The 20,449-nt window shown below is 40.3% G+C and overlaps 1 protein-coding gene and 1 non-coding gene across 3 annotated transcripts; both read left to right on the top strand.

Annotated features, from left to right (window-relative positions):
* The first annotated feature begins 6,485 nt into the window (after positions 1-6,485).
* On the top strand, positions 6,486-15,172 carry ddx54 (DEAD (Asp-Glu-Ala-Asp) box polypeptide 54). 2 transcript variants are annotated; one of them, XM_034123362.1, is made up of 20 exons: positions 6,486-6,759; positions 9,118-9,241; positions 9,409-9,479; positions 9,575-9,760; positions 9,856-9,905; positions 10,015-10,056; positions 10,146-10,241; positions 10,351-10,472; positions 10,597-10,658; positions 10,976-11,107; positions 11,260-11,470; positions 11,588-11,719; positions 11,801-12,022; positions 12,118-12,191; positions 12,290-12,529; positions 13,063-13,211; positions 13,315-13,428; positions 13,533-13,643; positions 13,745-13,853; positions 14,313-15,172. In XM_034123362.1, the coding sequence occupies exons 1-20, from the start codon at positions 6,649-6,651 to the stop codon at positions 14,628-14,630; spliced, it is 2,676 nt and encodes an 891-aa protein (XP_033979253.1). In that variant the 5' UTR covers positions 6,486-6,648; the 3' UTR covers positions 14,631-15,172. The 2 variants fall into 2 exon arrangements, with proteins under 2 accessions (XP_033979253.1, XP_033979254.1); XM_034123363.1 differs by having other exon boundaries at positions 6,649-6,759; positions 13,745-13,851; positions 14,317-15,172.
* On the top strand, positions 6,858-6,929 carry trnac-gca. Its single transcript has one exon. It is a non-coding gene; the product is annotated as a tRNA-Cys (tRNA).
* Positions 15,173-20,449: the final 5,277 nt, after the last annotated feature.

Genomic DNA, 20,449 nt, shown 5'->3' with positions numbered 1-20,449 from the left:
CCTCGCGTCCGGAGAAGCTGGTGGAGCTTGTGGTTTGATTACAAAAAGGAAATCTCATCTAAACAAAAGCATCACCTTCTCTCATCACAGATATGAAAATAAACAAGTGAGTGTGGTCCTTTTTCCAGAAAGGGGAAAATACATTAATCAGGATTAAATCCCGATTGATAATTCATCGCTTCTAAAGCTCTATCACAATGTGTTAAAAGCCTAGTCGCTAAAGGGGCTGGGACACCAAGGGGGCCAGGTTTGTTTATGAGTGTGACGTGCATGTGTGTGTTTCTCAGAGAGGGGCCATTGCCAAATGACACACACACTTCCCCAATAGGGCAGGTTATCTCTGCTCTGTGTATCACTGAGCTCGCACACTGGAGAGAAAATTCTATCTAATCAAGAATTAAAGAGTAAATCCTTTCTTAGAGACTGTAATGCCAGAGGATAAGGCAGGCTTTGCGCTAAGCCCTCTTTCCCTCCCCAACCAAATCAACATATGGTCCTGGATGATAGATGGCTGCCAATGATCACTGTCATTCATATAAAGACATATTTAGAATTTTTTCTATATAAGTTTTGATTACAGTGGAATCTAGACATGCTGCTTTTTCATTACAGCTCATTTACAAAACAAAGATTGACGTTGTGCCGATTTTTTCGTTGTATCTCTGCATACCTCTTTGTATTTGTAAGTGTGTGCAGCTGTGTGTGAGTTGTCTCTTCTTCTTGCTGTGCTTTTATTTATGAGTCACTGTTTGTGTGTGAGTGTGTGAAAGAAAAACAGGGCGAGAGAAGAGAAATGTCAGCAGTGGGTGCTATCTGTGTGAAGCATATGGTAGGTATAATGGTCATGTGGACAGTTCTGTGTGTATGTGTGTGTGCATAAAGAAGTAAGGGGAAAAGATGCTGTTTTAAGCTTTGCTCTAATCAATATGTGTGTGTGTGTGTGTGTGTGTGTGTGTGTGTGTGTGTGTGTGTGTGTGTGTGTGTGTGTGTGTGTGTGTGTGTGTGTGTGTGTGTGTGTGTGTGTGTGTGTGTGTGTGTGTGTGTGTGTGTGTGTGTGTGTGTGTGTGTGTGTATACCTTTAACCTTAAGGTATAGTTTGACATTTTGGAAAATACACGTATTCACTTTCTTAAGACGACAACATTGATACCCTCTCAATGCTATCTATCTTCTCTTCTCACTCTCTGCCAGAAAGTAAAACATAATCATATTTCCCAAGATGCAAATCTTTTGCTTGATCATGAACTCTAAAAGAACACATCTCTTACACACTCACAAAAATACACACCCACACAGCCGCACAATTCAACCTCCAGAGATTAGGATTCGCCATGGACATGGGTGATGAATCTATTATGTGAAATTTTCATATTGCATCAACACAGCCGCACTGAGTGGTGTGAACATGAAAGAGCAGTCCTTGTAATGTTCCCAATGCTGATGTGCACATGCAGTTTTTGTCTCGACCTTTTCCCTCTTTCCCTATCTTACTGTCCTTGTTCATTTATATTCTGCTGAGCTGCTTGAGCTCTCAGTGATGAAGCCATGAAAAGAGAGTGAGGGAAGGATGGATTCGGAGGGGGAAGAGGAAGTCCTACAGTACAATGATGAAAGTGAGACTTCCCCAAGCTGCTCCTGACTTATCTTAGGACACACAATAGCTGCTTTAAATACCCTTGAAGCCCCCCGTGGTGGCTCTCTTGGAGTGGCAGTGACAAGAATAGAGAAAGCTACATGGCTTTAAATTCTTTATGAAATTGCAATTAAGACACCAGAAGAAGAGCTGAGCCCGAGGCTGTGCAAGCATCGACCAAAAAGAAACAACAAGGATGTGAGGGGGGAAATACATGAAAAGTTAATTCTTCTCTGTGGGCATTAATTCTGGGGGTCTGTCATCGCATATTACCCTCCCCTAAAAGTGTAGAGGAGATGAAACTGGAATTGGCCATTAAGTCTTGTGTATTAACCACAGCCCAGCGGGTCTCTGCAGCTTTAATGAGCAGTAATCTACTGTTTGACCACAATACTCTACAGCGGGGGGAAATACTCTCCAGGCTTTTGCAGCTAAATCAAAACAAAAGTCTAGAAATTGCATGAAGATCAGCAACTTGGGTCTCTCTGTGACTTTTGATGCTCCACCAGTTCTGCCTGAAATCCTCAGGGGTCTCTTTTGCTTCCCTCTAGGGACAGTTTTTGTGCTTTTGTCACATGTCCCGTGATTATCGCCTTACTGCTGGCATTTGCTGTAAGATTAACTGCTGGAGCCTCGAAGGGAAACTGCCTTTTAGCACCCAGAATATCAAGTAATTGAAAGTCTGACCGGATGTATATGCCTCTGCAGTTTAACACTAAAGGGAGTGCAAAGCCGGATTCTCCTTATAAAGCAAAGGAGACTTCTCAGCAAAAGGCTAAGCTCCAGTTGAGGAACAGTAAGCACTTCTGAATTTAGCTTTATTACCCTTTAAATATTGGTCCCCAGAATGTCTTTAATGTACTGAAGCTTTTTATTCATGTACTCAAAATGCGATCCAATGTGTTTTTGCACTGTAATATTTATTAGACATATTGTAACATATATTAACACAATTTACTCGCATATCTGCTTGTTTCTTGGCATGTCTGCAATCAATTTTGCAATGCAGGAGCATAGATAATACCAGTATCCTCTATATTTGTTGTGCATGGTTATCTTCTACACCAAACATCCTTAAATGATTCTTGCTGACACTTTTTTAAAGGATTGCAACCCCAGTCAATGGCAGTTTACTGACCTAACAAACCACACTCTCCCCTGATGGTTAAGTGGAGAGTCCGCAGAAACTACCGGGCTAACATAATTATTCGTCCTCTCAAGCATGTAAGCGCTGCTCCTTTCAAAGTCTTATCAGCCCGTGGCATCTGAAGACGCACAGTCCAATCAGTGGTCTTGTATTTTGTGCATGGCTGCTCTGTCTCCCTGCCTGGCAGCCCTGAGGTTAAAGCCCAGAGGACTTTCTCACCATCTGCTGCTGTCACTGGGGGTGGCACTATCACGTTCGCAGTGCCATGCCAGCCCAATGAGCCCAAGAGGCTTTGACCCTCCCTTCAACTGCCCTGAGACCTACTGTCTCCCTCAGCAGGTTATTCACAGCTACACGATGCACACTGGTTGCTAATCTAGAGGCATATTCTCTATTGGTTAGTACAGAACAGTACTGGGTTCGATTTAAAGGTCACCTATTATGCAAAATCCACTTTTTCATGTCTTTTTTACATAAACATGTGTCCCCTTTGTGTAAAGAGATTCTGAAACTTTCAGGAAAAAAGATTCGCTCTCTTTTTGTCCTGATGCTGAGGCTGTGGCGCAGTGGTCTAGTGCGTTGGTGTTCGGATCAGGGGAGCACAGGTTCAAACCTCACTGCAGTCAGAACTATAATATATTGATGAAAAACAGTATAATAGGGGACCTTCAATGCAGAACCTAGCTAAGTGACAAAATGTTCGAATCGATAGGAGTGAAGGAGGAGCAGTATTTCAGTTGCAAAATTCACAAATACCCTAAGATTTCCCAATTAGGATAGAATCATTTAATGGGATGCAACTCCAAAGCTGATACAGTATTTCCTCTTACGCAGCCATTTCAAACTTTTTGAGCAGCTGTTATCTGATTTCTGAGATTAATTTTCCCCTTGGATGTACTGGCCTGGAAAATCAAACCAGCATTTGATGGCTTGCTGGAGGGACATGATATGCTGCAGCACAACCCTCGCAATGCTAATTGGATGTTTTGGACTATTTTTAAAAGGTCCACTGAATCTATGATTGGCCTTTTAAAGAGCACTTGATAAATAATTAAATCGACACAGATAGAGTAATAGAATATTTAACTGCTTCCCCCATTTAAAGTCTTAGCTTTACAAACCATCAGCTCAATAATCTCTTAATTTAAACATACCCCCCCAATCTCCAAGGCTTAGAAGCGGCATCTGCTACACTCTGCTGGAGAAGAAATCCAACCTGAGACATGTTGACATTTGTTTTCTCATTGACTTTCATTCAGCCTGTTTAGTCTCTGACTGTAGAGTGAACCAGCATATTTGTGTGTGAAGTTATCGGTGACACGATTTACACTGTATGTTTATGAAAGGTCAAATACCCCGCTTTAAATCCCGTATAGATCAGGATACAGTTTAGCTTGGCATACAGTAAATCCATATAAATCTATGTATGTTGGTCCTTCATAGATCTTATCTTTATACTCTATGAAATCAATGGCAGTGCTCTTAGACGTTATGTCGCCATGCTCCCAATAGGAAAATTAAAACATGCCACCCTATTTTCTTTTATAGCCAATTTCGGAAAAACAAAAACTACCTCAAGAATATAAAGCAACACCAGAAAATAGACTAATTTGTAGATGCAGTATGATTCAGGAGCCTGTTGTCAGTGTGAGAGCGCTACACAGTGGGGGTTTTGAAAGTTAAGACACTGCCAGGAGCTTTGCAGGCTGACCTGATACACTCGGATGCCAACTCTCGCTTCATTTAAATGCCAGGTCAAAAGCACAGAAACATTGCCGCCCATGCCAACAACACATCTCAATCTTCCTCATGGCTTTATCAATTAAGTGACCTTTGTAGGTTGCATGCTGCACCCTATTGCCTGTGAGTCTCTGTCAGAGCGTCCTGCACAGACTTGGCTCCGGGCCACGGCTGCCGGGCTCTGTGAGGGAATATGAATGGCATTAGTTGCAGACTGTTGCCATGGTGTTGCCCACTGACTTCAAACAGCACAGTACATGTTTTGGCTGCCATATTAGTGTCAGTGTTATCATCCAAAGGATACATTTCCTCTGGATGATTAAAAAAATATATACACCGTGACTTCTTATAAACCACAGATAGACATAAGCAAATGCAACATGTTCTATATGACATGCTGAACAATGGGAAATGTGCATTATTAGAAAATAATAAATCAAAGCCACACTATATTTATTGATTTGAAAAGACATATGAACTATGAAAAGATTGTTACAAGCTGGCTCCTTTTGATCAAAACAGAAATTACATTTACAAAAAAATCTAAAGAAACACTCTGCTGAGATGTATTTCTGTTATTGGCTCCTGATCACAAACATGCTTCATATCTCAGAGCTCATTGATGTCCTGGGCAGCTGTTTTTCTTCTGCAGCAGCAGACCTCACTTTTCTTTTTAAACGTATAACGTCACTGACATTTACATTTTCCAAGCAATTAATGTGCTTGGAAGTGAATGTGTGCAATATTGAAGGCTTCAAGGGACACATTTGTAGAAAAACTTTTAATCTAAACTTTTCGTCAAACTAAATAACAATTAAAAGAAAATATTAGATCCCGTAGCAGATTCAACTGACTGTGTTCAATTAATTTGGATGCAAGGCTGTAAAGCAATGATACTCAAGATAAACGTTGGCAGGGCAACATTAAGGAATGGACTGGAAGCTTTGCAGCAATGACATGGTATTATTTGACAAAGAAGGAAATGACAAAATACAGAATTGTTTTAAATACTTACCACATTTGTTTTTATAATTTTTAAGAAATCTTTTTGCATAATTTCCGGATTTGTGACAGTTGTTGCATGGATGGGTAGGCTTTTCCTGCCAAAATGTCCTCTGCATGAAAAGTTACGCAACAAAAAGAAAAGCTCTGATCACCCCATGAGTTTTGTTTTATATAAATATATCGTCATCTCGATAGAGGAATATTAGTTACTAAAAAAAGTTCTTATAATACCTAAACATATGTGAATCAAGGTTGAAAAGCAGCTTTGTTCATTTTCCTCAAACAGATGGAGTGAAATGAGATTCTTTCTGCAAAACAACCTGATAACCTAGATATGATCATTTTGATGACATTTTGTAAACACATTTGGATAGGATGCATTGGTTTGTGGATGGTGTTTTGTATTTGCAAACCACACTGTGTTTGTTGGTGAGTCATAGGGCATCTGTGGAACATGCTTAGTTTGTTTGTCTAGTTTTGGCAGAAAATTAGCTCCATAGTTGTTATCTTTATTTGTATCTTCTTTGTCTATGTACGCACCATGTACACCAAGGCAAATTCCTCGTAAACCTACTTGGCAAAAAACCTGTTTCTGATTCGGATTCTGATAACACAATGTGTTTCTTATATTGTGTAATATAAGAGAAAACTGGCAGTTCATAATTTAAAAGGGGACTGAAAAGCAAGACTGGAAAATTGTGTTATATGGTGGGATTCAGCTCCTGGATTAATGGCTTTGAAGTACAGCTCATCAAATCTGCATGAGCTGAAAGTAAATCAGATGTTTGGAAGCGTTTCAAAGAGTTTGAAGATAATATAAATTACACAACCTACAATGTAATACTCTATGCATAATTAAAGATTTGAATGCACTGATTGTATATCTGGAGGCTCCGTAGCAGTAGGTGGCAGTGTTTAACATTGGGCGACATACTGGTGTCCACACAAAGCGGAAGTAGAAGCAGAAGAAGAATCCCACACGTGTGTCTAACATGTCTGCCTGCCGTGTTGTTATGTGTTGAGAAGCCGTGAGCCGTTTTGACTAGTCTTTCACACCGTTTTATTTCATAAACCGTACAGAAAAGTTACCAACAGCAGTGTAAGAAAGCATTAAAGCTTCAAGATGGCGGAGAGGAAGAAGAAACTGACGAAGAAGAAGAGCTACCCAGGCAGCAAAGATCAGGAGGACTCCGACTTTGAGCTGGCTGCGGAACCTAAAGACGATGACGATGATGTAAGGAACAGCATTTAAAACAACTTATTTAGTAGTTGTCCTATTATGGTATATCCCGTTGGCAGCTAATACCTATTTTTCCGTCATAACTTGTATGCGGGGGTATAGCTCAGTGGTAGAGCATTTGACTGCAGATCAAGAGGTCCCCGGTTCAAATCCGGATGCCCCCTGGTTTTTGTTTTGACAAGCTTTCCTTGTATGACATAAATATAATATACCCAGGTTTATTATCTGTTCTTATCCGTAGTTTTATTTATCAATCTAGATCTTTTGGGAGAGAGATGCTAAATGTTGCCAGCAAATATGACTGCCTTCTCTTCAATATAACTTAACAGCATTTTCTCTTACAAGACATCTTGACATACTTACGCCAAATAATCCACAGACCTTGTTGTAAATAGTTAAATGAATACATATGTGCGGAAAAAGTTAATTGAAATGGGAGACATCCTATGCCCAGCAGCAGTGGCGGCCGGTGGTCTTTTTTTTTGGTGGGGCTCTTGACGTACCGTAAGTGACCTACCCGGGGGGTCCGAGAAATGACCCCTTAAATGATGACTTCTGGTGATGTTAGAGGGGGGGGGAAAGGAGAAATCGAGGCTTAAAAATATGAGAAGACTGATCAATACCTCCATAATCTTCAGTGTGGAAAATATTATTTATCAACCTGAACATCTACTACTTTACCAGGAATTTGTGTTCTCAGAACTGGTCTGTTTTTTTCTTTCTTAAAACACCTTCACCAAGTAGCTTTACAGTGAACTGCATGTGAGATATAAAATTAATAGCATCTTTTCAGTAGCATTAATTATAAATATTTAAGTGGTTCAATACAAGTCACTACAGCATTTCAAACTGAACTGTGAATAAATGCAATTTAAAAAAAATAACCACAGCACAAAATGTCATAAATTGTGTTTTTTCTTTGTTTCTCTGAGGATTATTTACAAACAGGCTTATTTACATATAGCAATAACTCAGAAATGAAAAAGCTACATCGTCTAACACGAACAACCAGTTAGCATAATGATAATATATGTGTTATGTACAATGTAACTGGCAAGGCTAGAGCAAGAAAGAACATAAAGTTTGCAAAAGGTTTAAATAACTTCAAGTATCTGTCTTCAGATTACGTGGAGGTTTTAGTCCGATGGGAAGCAGATTTTAAGCGACACCGAAGATAAACCAAAAATGTGGTGGAGCTGCAAACCGTGTAGTGTTGCTGGGACAGAACAGGAGCTATAACCGTTGGAAAATACATCACAGACAATGCAACAAACGTGGAGACAGAACAATCACTTCTGTGATAAATGCCCACTTATTAATAAACTTCTAACAACCATGGGAAACCTCCTCTCTACATATAAAGTGATATCCAAGCATGGGAAACAAAAGACAGCATTTACCTGTTTGCATCCAGCTAGCCAAGCCTTTCTTGTGTACCAGCTACTTGTGAAGCCTCGTGTATAAATGTTGTCTTTTTCACGAGATTGCTGCGATATATTCAAATCGGGTTGGTCCGGTGCAAGGTCTTTAAGCAACAATTTATCTGCCAAACTTCTCCTTTCGAAAGGATTGGAGATTAGCTCTTGAACAGAATTAGGCGCGGACCGAGGTCCGGAGACTCCACCTGCACACGAAGCCATCCTCATCAACTACTGCGTCAACCGGATACGAGTCACTGTCCAAACTACTCACAGACTGCACTGGGCGCTGACATTGGCGCCCGGTGACCGTCATCTTTGACGACGCTGATTGGCTGAAATTATATTTTCGCGGCATAGTTTACACGTTACAGATAGCAACAGTCAGCTGCTGGTGGCTGCTGCTGCACTGGTTGAAGGCTCCTCTCTTAGCGCCCAGACGAGAGAAGGTGCATGGGCAAGGCCAGGCAGGAAACATGTGATTTATCAGTAACTTTAGACATCGTAACACAATTTTAAACGAGATTTTATTGTAGATTATACATTTTACTGATACCAATTATATAATATTTACCTTGTTCATTAAAAATAAAAATAAAAACATATATATTTTTTTAAACATATTTTTTTTTTTTTATTTTAATTTTAATTATTATTTATTTTTATTTTTTTCAATATGGGAAGAGGTGGGGCGGCGCCCCTAGCGCCCCTATGGACCGGCCGCCACTGCCCAGCAGCATATTCAGGGGCAGCTTGAGCACTGTTTAAAACTATGTGGTCAGAATTATCAAGGGAAAACATCTACTTCTCCTTACATCAGAAGAAAACATGTTAACGGATGAATTTACCAACACGCATTGATATACTTGGCGCGTTTTGAGGTACCTTTCTTGTGTTGTTAACAAGCTATTGTGTTTACTTAATGTCCTCACAGATTGGAAAGAAACTCCTATGCCTCTCCACATCAGACTGGATGTCAGATGTGGAGCCCGACACCAGGCAGCTTGTCAGAGCTCAGAACAAGAAGAAGAAGAAGTCAGGAGGCTTTCAGTCCATGGGTAAGTCCCAGTGAAGGGTGCACAGATAGGGATGCTTTTCCACTGGTAACCTGCAGATAGGGATTCACAATATTGGATTTTTGCCAATATTTACCTAAACATTTGAGCTAAGGAAGTTTGGTTCACTTTTTCAATAGATGCAATAAATACATTATTGTTTATTTCAGGTCTCAGTTACCCTGTATATAAAGGTGTCATGAAGAAGGGTTACAAAGTCCCCACTCCGATCCAAAGAAAGGTAAGTTAATACTTTTTCTGGATCGCATAATCAAACATCTGTTCCTTCTAACAGCAGACTATTTCATTCACAATTATCCTCTTCACCACTTTCAGACGGTCCCAGTGATTTTGGATGGCAAGGATATCGTAGCCATGGCGAGGACCGGCAGCGGTAAGACAGCTGCCTTCTTGGTGCCCATGTTTGAGAAGTTAAAAGCCCCCTCATCCACAGGGGCCCGGGCCCTCATCCTGACCCCCACCAGAGAGTTGGCACTGCAGACCATGAAGTTCACAAAAGAGGTTAGTAATCAGATGAATGTTTGTTGATTTGCTGACTAATATTAAGTGGCATCCCTGATTGTTTTTATAACTGTTTCACTGTTTTTGTATTGTAGTTGGGGAGATTCACTGGCCTCAAGACTGCTCTGATCCTTGGTGGTGACAGGTGTGTGTCTTCTTAATATTCCTGTGCTGTTAGTTTTCTATTGTACTCTCAGATATATAGAGTTGTCTTTTGATTTTGCATTAATGTAAATGTCCCTGCTTTTTTCCAGAATGGATGATCAGTTTGCCGCTCTTCATGAGAACCCTGACATGTGAGTGTTTTGAAATTGCTCATAATGTCGTTTCTCCTCATCCATGTACTGTATGTTGTAATCCTGATCTCTGACCCCCCCCCCCACAGAATCATCGGTACCCCCGGTCGTCTCATGCACGTCATCATGGAGATGAACCTGAAGCTGCAGAGTGTGGAGTACGTGGTGTTTGACGAGGCTGACAGGTGAGAATTGGAATTCTTTATAGGTGTTTCATTGTAATTTCACAGCTTGGATTCACACCTGCTGCCATGTATGTATGTGTGAACGTTTCGGTGTTCTTCTTCCTCTCAGGTTGTTTGAAATGGGTTTTGCCGATCAGCTTCAGGAGATCATCCGGAGGCTTCCAGACAGCAGACAGACTCTGCTGTTCTCCGCCACTCTGCCCAAACTGCTGGTGGAGTTCGCCAGAGCTGGTGAGACAATCACTTCTGTTGTACATGCATCCATCATGTTTAAATATGGTTTCAAATATAATAATCACCATCAAATTATGCATAACACACAGTTTACTAAATCATTTATTTATATGTTTTGCAGGGCTGACTGAACCAGTGTTGATTCGTTTGGATGTGGATTCTAAACTCAGTGACCAAATCAAGGTAAAGAAAGGACAGTTTAATACACATGAAATAATTGTTAGAATGATCCAATAACACCAAGGTTCAAAGGAAAACATTTGTTTTACTTTTCTCATAATAAATTAAGGATATGTTCAATTATAATATAATTTATTTTGGCTTGTTAATGCATAATTGTGACCTGAGAAACCTCATGTTCAGACCTCGGTTATTAATTGCTTTACAATATGAATAAATAACTGTTAAAGGTGCAAATTACATCGAAAGCTTGTAGCTAAATCTTCTCTTCATATTTGTCCATCATTTACCAAATCTAAATGTCTCCCGTCTTCCCTCAGCTGTCATTTTTCCATATACGCGTGGATGACAAGCAGGCACTGCTGCTCCACATGCTGAGGAACATAGTGAAGCCTCAGGAGCAGACGGTGGTTTTCGTAGCCACCAGACATCACGTAGAGTACATCAAGGAGGTGAGATCCAAACGGCAGATGTGTCTCTCTTTGTGTGTATTTTTCCCTCAATGGAGCCTCACACACTCGAGTCCAGTTTTGTTTTTTCTTTAAATTTATAAAAAAGAAAAACATCTTTGCTTTACGGTATTTACTTTTGTTTTAATCTCCAGTTGCTGACTTTAGAAGGCATCGAGTGTGCCTACATCTACAGCGCCCTCGATCAGACTGCCAGAAAGATCAACATAGGGAAATTCACGCACCGGAAAGCCATGGTGCTCATTGTGACGGATGTTGCTGCTCGTGGTATTGACATTCCCATGCTGGACAATGTCATCAACTACAACTTCCCCTCCAAGCCCAAGCTCTTCTTGCATAGAGTTGGTGAGTGGCTTAGACAACACTATCTTGTTTAACCTCTTTCATTTTGACACATTTTATTTGCGGGAAGAACTTATGAGGTTATTTTGCAATTGGTCATCATCTGTGTTTTCCCATCAGGTCGTGTGGCACGTGCTGGACGCAGTGGTGTAGCTTACAGCATGATTGGTCCAGACGAAATGCCTTTTGTCTACGACCTTCACCTCTTCCTCGGAAGACCTGTTGTGTTCGCCACACCTGAACTCCCACAAGGTAGGCTTTGACTGCTGAAAAAACTCTTGGATTGATTATTTGTCACGTTCTCCGATCTAACCCTCTCCTCCCCTCCTTCAGATTCAGAGGGTGTGTTTGGTCGAGTCCCTCAGAGTCTCCTGGATGACGAAAGTTCTCATTTGGTCACGGCTCACGAAAACTCCCTGGACCTGCAAAACATGCTCCATGTCTCGGAGAACGCCTACAAACAGTACGTGAAGTCTCGACCAAGCCCCTCACCTGAGTCCTTCAGACGGGTCAAAAACACAGACCTGTCCAGCATGGCTGTTCATCCATTACTAGGTCAGTTTGGAGGGGAATGAACTATAAAGACAACAGTGATGATGATACTCTGACTGTAGTTGGTAACAGTTTTTTTTTTATTGATCTTTTATTAGGGTCAGGTTTGGAGAAAATGGAACTGGAGCGCCTTCAAATAGTTGATGCCATCAAAGGCTACAAATCTAAAGCGGTGAGTTACCATAGAGATAATGATTCAGGTTTCTCATAGCGCTGCAATGTTCTGCTTACCTGTAATAACGCAAACTGCCTTCTTGTGTCTATTTGTAGACTATCTTCGAAATCAACGGCAACAATAAGACACAGGCTGGGGGGGTGATGCGGGCCAAGCGCTCCAGAGACAAACCGCTGGTGGAGAAATTCAGCAGACAGAGGGACAGCCTGGCTGCAGAGAGCCTGCTGCATCAACCTGTCAAACCCCCCCCCACCACCACCACCACCATCACCACCACAGCTGACGATGAGGACGATGCAATGCACAACTCGGACGAAGATGAAGACGATATAAAGGCAAGCAACTCAAACGTCTTGCATTTCTTTGTCCTCTTGGGTTTCCTTTTATCATGGGTGCTCCACATCCAGTGTGTTTGGTCATCTGTAATTAATACAGGTGGCAGAAATGGCATATAGCGCTGTCCCACATTAAAATCAACTAAGTACAAACAAGCAATTATATGTTGCAAGACAAAAGTGCTGTGGAAAATCCTTTTTAATATTCTGCTTATTACTTTCATCTTAATCCTTTTCTCCAGGTCAGAAAACATGTCAAGTCGGCATGAAGTAATATCTTTGGGATTGGTAGACTAATCAAGAAATATACATTTATTATGTAATCTGATAGAAAAGCAGCAAACAGAAATATCAACAAAGTTCCCGATTCATCTAATCTTCATTGACTCGTCAATTATCTGAATATAATCTGTATCTTTTAAACTTTTCATAAGACAGAGCCGGCATCTCTTACTAATCTACAAAATCTTGATTTTATACACTGCATGAAATGCTAAAAAACGTAAATATGTAATGCTTTCTCTTTCCACCAGGGGGTGTTCTCGTTGGTATTAGGTGGAAAAAAGAGAAGCATGGAGGACGGTTATGAAGAATGGCCAAAGCACAAGAGGAGCAGACAGTCGGGCAAAGACTCCGAGTTTTACATCCCCTACAGACCCAAAGACTTCAACTCTGAGAGAGGGTGAGGCGACCATTGAGGCTTCTTTCAAATGTGAAAAGATGACATTGGGCATGGTTAAATAATGTATCATTATAACCCTAACTCATGTTCTGTGTGGTATTAGGTTGAGTCTTGGTGGAGAGGGCACTGCCTTTGATCAGCAGGCCTCCTCAGCTGTCCTGGACCTGATGGGCGACGATGGAAACAAGTTAAACCAAAACAAGAGTGTGATGAAATGGTGAGGATTTAAATATGCTCTGTACCCGTCTACTATTTCTGGCACCTCGTGCTTCTGATTCTGCCTCATTTGACCATAATTAAGCGTCCGTTTATCATTCCTAGGGACCGTAAGAAGAAGCGCTTTGTGAGAGAAGTAGGAAAGGAGGACCATAAGAAGAAGATCAAGACCGATGGCGGACAGGTCATCGCCAACAAGAAGAACAGGAAGAACTTGTATCCTCTTTGTGTCCTTGTTCGGTTTTTACTGTTCTCTCTCACTCTGACAATATTTAGCTGTGATGTTGAGACGTTGTGTCCCTTAACGATATGTGAAGTTACGAGGAGTGGAAGAAAAAGTACAAGTTTGAGGACGGTGGAGCTGGATCAGATGGAGAAGAAGGAGAAGGAAGAGGAGGACGAGGAGGGAGGAGACCAGGAGGAGGTAAGAGAAGCATCTCTCTAGTCGTGAATTAGATTTGTACTTAGATGGGCAATTTAAGGCAAGCAAGCGTCAAACCAAAACACGAATAGACAATCCCTGTACAAAAAGAAAGTGACAAATATGTTGAAAAATCATACACAAGAAAAAATTGCTGCAATATCTGAAAAAACAAACAACTGTATATATCTGTCTACACACAAAGTGAACTGATCATCACTGTGGCTGGCCACCAGTTGAATGGCTTCTATAATAAAACCAATTGATCATCCATTCCAAAATGCCCAACTAGTTTATCAAACCAGAATATTTTAAATAACCCAAACTACAATGTTGATGTCGGCTTTAATTTACAACCATAAAGATAACTTGCGTTCTACATGAAAAGTCTATAGTCACATGTTATATCAAAAAGTACCAGTATCATTTCTTTTCTTAATCCTTCTTTGTGTGTCTTCCACCTCCCAGGTCGAGGTCGTGGTGCTGGTCGTGGTGCTGGTGGTGGTCGTGGTGGTGGCCGTGGACGAGGTCGTGGAAATAATCCTAACTTCCAGAGTCCCGGAGGACTGCAGCAGACACCCGGCAGCAACAGAGTGCGCTCAGAGCTGAAGAGCAGCGACCAGATCCTGAAGCAGCGCAAGAAAGACCAGAAGCACCAGTTCCTACAGAGCGGCGGCCTACAGAATGTCCGTAACAAGAACAAAAAGTGGGCCGGAGAAGTCAAGAAGTCAGGTTTCGGACGGGGTGGTCCGAAGAAGGGTAAAATGAAGAAGAGACTCTGAGGAGGACACTGAGTGAATAATATCAGAGAGAGATGGAGGGCACTACAGAGGACTGGATGATGAGGCCCATTATCTTCAAAACCAATTATACAGTTTCACGGTGTCTCTCACGATTATGGATTGAATAAGAAGACGAGTTGAGGAACTTCTGGCCTCAGAGTATGTATAAGAAGAATCCGATAAACGGGATTATCTTCCTTTGATTTGTGTCGGCAGATTAGTGTATTTCAGTAGTGAGATATTCTTATACACATAAACTGATGGCAACATACAGATTTTGAATAAGACGTTATTCAGTGTCTTCATTTGCGGTCAGTTGCATGTTTATGCAACAAAAAAAGTGTGTTTATAAAATGACTTCAAAATATATACATTTTCATTCTTGAAGCTGTGTTCTTTAATAGCTGCACCTGGTTATAGTCCATAGCTTTGAAAAGCAGAGTCCTTGTGTCTGGAAGAAAGTCTTTAAGATGGGAGACACTTGGGCTTCATGTGGGAAGACAATATAGCTAAATTAAACGGTGTCATAGTATCAGCCGGAACTGTGGTCTGACTGTCTATCTGGAGTCGTTTTGTACATTTAAAGGGGACCTATCATGCAAAATGCACTTGTGTACGTCTTTTATACATGAATATGTGTCCCCGGTGTTCCAGGGAACTCACCAAGTGTCAGAAAACACAACCCTCTCTATTTTCCTCCATACCCAAATCTCTAAAAAAGGGGCTGCAACGGATCTGATAAAAACTGATCCAGATTTGAACACTGTCCTGACGTCAGGACAGTGGCGCTACGGCTATTGGGCCAACTCCACCAATCAGGAGGAGACAGCCACGGCCATTGCCGTTCGAAAGCGCTGGAGACGCTGTAGTACATATGCCAGGCCTGTAGGTGGTGCTGTTCTCACAGAATCAGCCCTTGCAAAAACAGAGCTACATTTTTTCAAATGGAGCGAAATGAGGCATGGCTAAAAAAATCTGTTTGGTATTTTGAAGAAGAAAAAAAAGTATAAATATGACTTATAGGTATGGTCCTACACTATATTATTCAAATATAGCATGATAGGTCCACTTTAAATAAAGCCCAGTCAGGGTACCCACACGCTTTGAAAAAAACCTTTGATGCCATTTTATTCCCTTGATCTTCTGCTTCTAAGTAAGTGTATATCTTTTGTTCCTGCTGATGTAAAGTCTGGATTGTTCCCAGTGTTTGCTCCAGTGGATGATGGGAATGAAAAACAAGGTACTGGGTTGTAAGGATGTTTTCCAGGTAACTTTGGATTGAGGGAGAATGCAAGGTCCACAACAGGTTTTTCACCAAATGATGTGATCAATAAGGGGTTGAATCCACCAGTTGTATTCTTTATTGAATCAAGTAGTTATAAATAGTACAGCATCCTAATAAGGTACAATGCTGCACTCTTTTGGTGGAAACGAGCACTGCAAGTGTATCATGGTGTCCCAGAAGTTTCCAAAACTGCATTCCACTCTTTACTCGCCCACTAACAGTGAGCATTTGCATATCAGGCAAAAGAAAAAAGACTAAGGAAGAACAAATCCTCTTAAATATTAAGCTTTAACCCATCATAAATCAAATATATTTGGGTTTTAAACAAACCAAGACATTTAAAGACAACATTTTATAAACCAAATTATTTTTTGGTTAATCTAGCAATATCAGCAGTTTAATCAATTATGAAAATAATTGTTGCTTTCTATACCACTGTTGAATATTTACATCGACATTAAATTCTGTTTATTGTATTTTTTAAAGCAATACAAAACACAATTCCTTTCAGAGATTAAAGTCGAGGCAGTTGTTCCTTATTATCAATTGTGAGAAATATACTTATTTATCTGTGATAAAATGTAAGAGATTGTTTAAGACTTACATGGTGGTGGTATTAAGTGTAATGATTTAAATGTCGTATCTTACTTTTGACATTTATTAACTAAGTTATAATTAAGTCTTTAAGGCAAGGCAAGGCAATTTTATTTATATAGCACTTTTCAGCACGTGGCGATTCAAAGTGCTTTACAAAATAAAAACAAAAGACATTTAAGAACAAATACAGCATAAATATAATGGCATTTAAATACAGGCATAAAAAGCAAAGATAATGAAATAAAATAAATAAACAGCTGGTACAGAATACATGACTAAAAGGCATACTGCAGTGTGAGTATGAGCAGCTCAATTGAAAGCAGCAGCAAATGGATGCGTTTTTAGTCTGGATTTAAAAATAGGAAGTGTTTCAGCGGACGTCCACGATTTGGGCAGTTTGTTCCAGATTGTTGGGGCATAATAACTAAAAGCTGCTTTTCCATGTTTAGTGGTTATTCTCGGAACAGAGAGCAGACCCGACCCAGAAGACCTGAGACTCCTGGATGCTTCATAGTGATGGAGGAGGTCGTCTATATACCTCGGTCCTAAGCCATTTAGTGATTTAAAAACTAGCAGTAGTATTTTAAAAATCAATTCTTTGGTCGACTGGAAGCCAGTGTAATGATCTCAGAACCGGAGTGATGTGATCCACTTTTCTAGTGTCAGTGAGAACTCGAGCAGCAGCGTTCTGAATCAGCTGCAGCTTTCTGATAGATTATTTAGTGAGCCCTGTGAATGCACTATTGCAGTAGTCGAGTCTACTGAAAATAAAAGCATGGACAAGTTTTTCTAAATCCTGTTGCGACATTAATTTTTTAATCTTTGATATATTCTTCAGGTGATAGTATGCAGACCTAATGACTGTTGTAATGTGACTGTTAAAATTCAGGTCTGAGTCCATCACTACACCCAGATTTCTCTGCCGACTGAAGCTCTGTGATTACTTTTAATCGGTCCTTCTTTGCTCCAAAAACAATGATCTCAGTGTTTTGTTTGTTCAGTTGGAGAAAGTTCTGAGTCATCCAGTCAGTGATGTGCTCAATGCACTTGCTCAGTGTTCTAATCGGAGAGTAGTCTCCCGGTGTAATTTAAAAATAAATCTGGGTGTCGTCTGCATAGATGTGATAGCTTAGATCGCTCTTTTTAATAATTTCAGCCAGAGGTAGCATATAAATATTAAAAAGCAAAGGTCCTAAGATGGAGCCTTGAGGAACCCCGCATGACATATTTATCAGGGTTGATTTGTAATTGCCTATTGAGACAAAGTTTGTTCTGTCCTTATAGGAACTAAACCAGTTTAGAGCTGTTGCTGAAACTCCCACCCAGTTTTCAAGACGGTCTTGCAATATGTTGTGGTCAACAGTATCAAAGGCAGCGCTGAGATCTAATAATACTAACACTGATATTCTGCCACTGTCTGTGTTCAAATGGATGTCATTTAAGACCTTAACAAGTGAAGTCTCAGTGCTGTGGTTAGGTCGAAAGCCCGACTGAAACACATCAAAACCGTCAGTTAAAAACATGAAATTACTCAACTGTTGATCAATTTGCTTAAAAAGGGAAGGTTTGATATTGGCCTGTAGTTATTTAAGGTAATATTTATTTGAAAAAGGTTATTCATAGCTTCAACTTGAGATTTTCACCATACCAAGCACATTTAACAAGCTGTGCTTTCAATTTAATGTGCATTCACACATACGTTGCTGTTTAACTTTTTTAAAACAACACTCATTGTGATTACTTTCTCCAACAATATGCTGAATTTAGGCTTTTCCGTCATTAATAATGGGCTCATCATCTCACATCTGAAAAGCATCACATCCAAAGTTTTTTCCTTCTTCTGGCCACATGTCAAATGATCATGTAATTTATTTCCTGCAGAAGATACAACAGTCGATCATCTGGCCGAGGATTATTCTTTCATTTCGTCAGCTGCTGGGAAGGTGCAAAACATGACCACATGCACAGCCTCCAGCCAACGAGAGCGAGGGAGACAAGTGGCTCGGTGCATCTGGATGTGGTTACAGTGCAAGCTGTTTTTGGGATGATATGCGCACATGCCATCGTAGGTTATTAATGGGTGCAGTTACTCAAGGGCTGAGATTTGTGACTTCCAGTCGTGAATGCTGCTAAAGATGTAGGAAAATAGGTGGTAGGCGGGTAATGTATTTGGTCCAAAACACTGCAGCATCACCATGGAGATTGTCCCAAGATGAACACCAGACCACTGTCATATTTCATAGCAGGGGGATCTTCCAATAAACATCCATTCATAAAACGTACCAGCTACTACGTCGAGGGAGTAAAGAAAGCAAAGTCTCAGGTTGCTGTTCGGTTTGTGACAAGCCACAGCTGGAGCAATATTGTATGAATTAAAACAAATAGGAAAGTTATTTATAACGCAATACCAGCTATCGTTCATATATTTGCACTGTTGGTGACTTATAAGTCATAGTTTATAGAGAAACCACAGGGACATATTAAAAAACTAACACTATAGAACCAAAATATGTTATAACAACACATAAAACATGTACAAAATGTAACTCATATACTCAATGCAATGTTATTGTATTCCAGAAAATAACTAATTAATCCATATACAGATTGAAAACAAATAAACACAGTACATATTTGTTTTATTTTAAAAGAGATGATCAGTGTCATATAACGTATTCATTGACATTCTGTACATACTCAGTACATTTTATATGAAAAAGATGAAAATTATCCCCTGAAAAGCAATATATTAGTAAAAAGGGCAGTATTGTTGGACTGAATAGCTGATTATGTGACAAATCTTAATGTCCAAATGAGGCTTTTAAAATGGTTTTATTCATTTTCCCGCAATGAGGATAGTGTCTGAAAGGGAGACTGAAACCTTTTAAGTTCAATTACTGGAGGGGAATGATAAAACACACCTGAGCAAAGAATGGTCTGGCTATAAAAAGTGAGTTGTGGAGCATCATCCAGATGGGGAATTTGTACTGTCTGTCCCCTAACTGTCTGGGACCAGAACAAACCGGAGTGAAGGAGGTAATGTTGCCTACAGTATCTTCAGTAATCCTCCCGCAGAGATACTGAGCTACAGCCGGCCTCTACCTCATATCCCGTCCCCTGAAACCATCCCTCCCCTCCCTCGACCATCTGATGGCCCCTCTTCCCATCCAGAGCTTTCCAGTGCTGCAGCAGCTCTCCAGCTATCAGGAACGGCAGCTTTATCTTTGTTTAGAGTTCCCAGGACTGACACAGCATCCACTTGAGATATGCCGAAGAGCTTGAGCATCAGAGTACTGCTGCTCTCATAAAAGTGGGATATGTGGTAGCTATGTAGCTGTAGAGGACATCGTCCGTCCATTAAAAGGGCTTCAAATGTCCATCCATTAAAAGGGCTTCAAATGAAGATATTTGACCAAGCTTCTTTTTTTTTTTAATTGGAACATTAATTATAGATGTTTTGTTTCAATTCATTATCAAATGTAACTTTGGATTTCTGCTGGTCATGGATTTGTCAACCAACTCATACCATGTCCTGGTAGAAAAGTGATTCTCTTGTTGGTGCCTTGAAAGACTGCTTATATCTGCATTTCTGGTCCCCACAAGTTTAATTTGATGGCATTGTTTGAGTTCTGAGTATCTGCCTGGAAGAAAAAAACATGTGTAAAATTATGAAAGTACACTGTACCGATAGCTCCTGGTGAATATAATAATTTATTTAACAGAATAATGTTTCAAATAATTAGATAATAGTTGAAAATGACTTGAAACAGTATCAATTCCGTATTAATATCACAATAAGTAGCAACGATTCCTTTCTGGAAAAGCTTAACACAAAAACCTCACCCTACCCAATACGCTGAGACTTTTTTCCTGTAATTATCTTAATCTTCATCCATTATCAAAGCAATTATCTGTTTGCAGATATATGAGTGTGTTG

The sequence above is a fragment of the Trematomus bernacchii genome, unplaced genomic scaffold (assembly GCF_902827165.1).
Source record: "Trematomus bernacchii unplaced genomic scaffold, fTreBer1.1, whole genome shotgun sequence".
Taxonomy (NCBI): Eukaryota; Metazoa; Chordata; class Actinopteri; order Perciformes; family Nototheniidae; genus Trematomus; species Trematomus bernacchii.
This window is presented reverse-complemented; position numbering and strand designations above follow the sequence as displayed.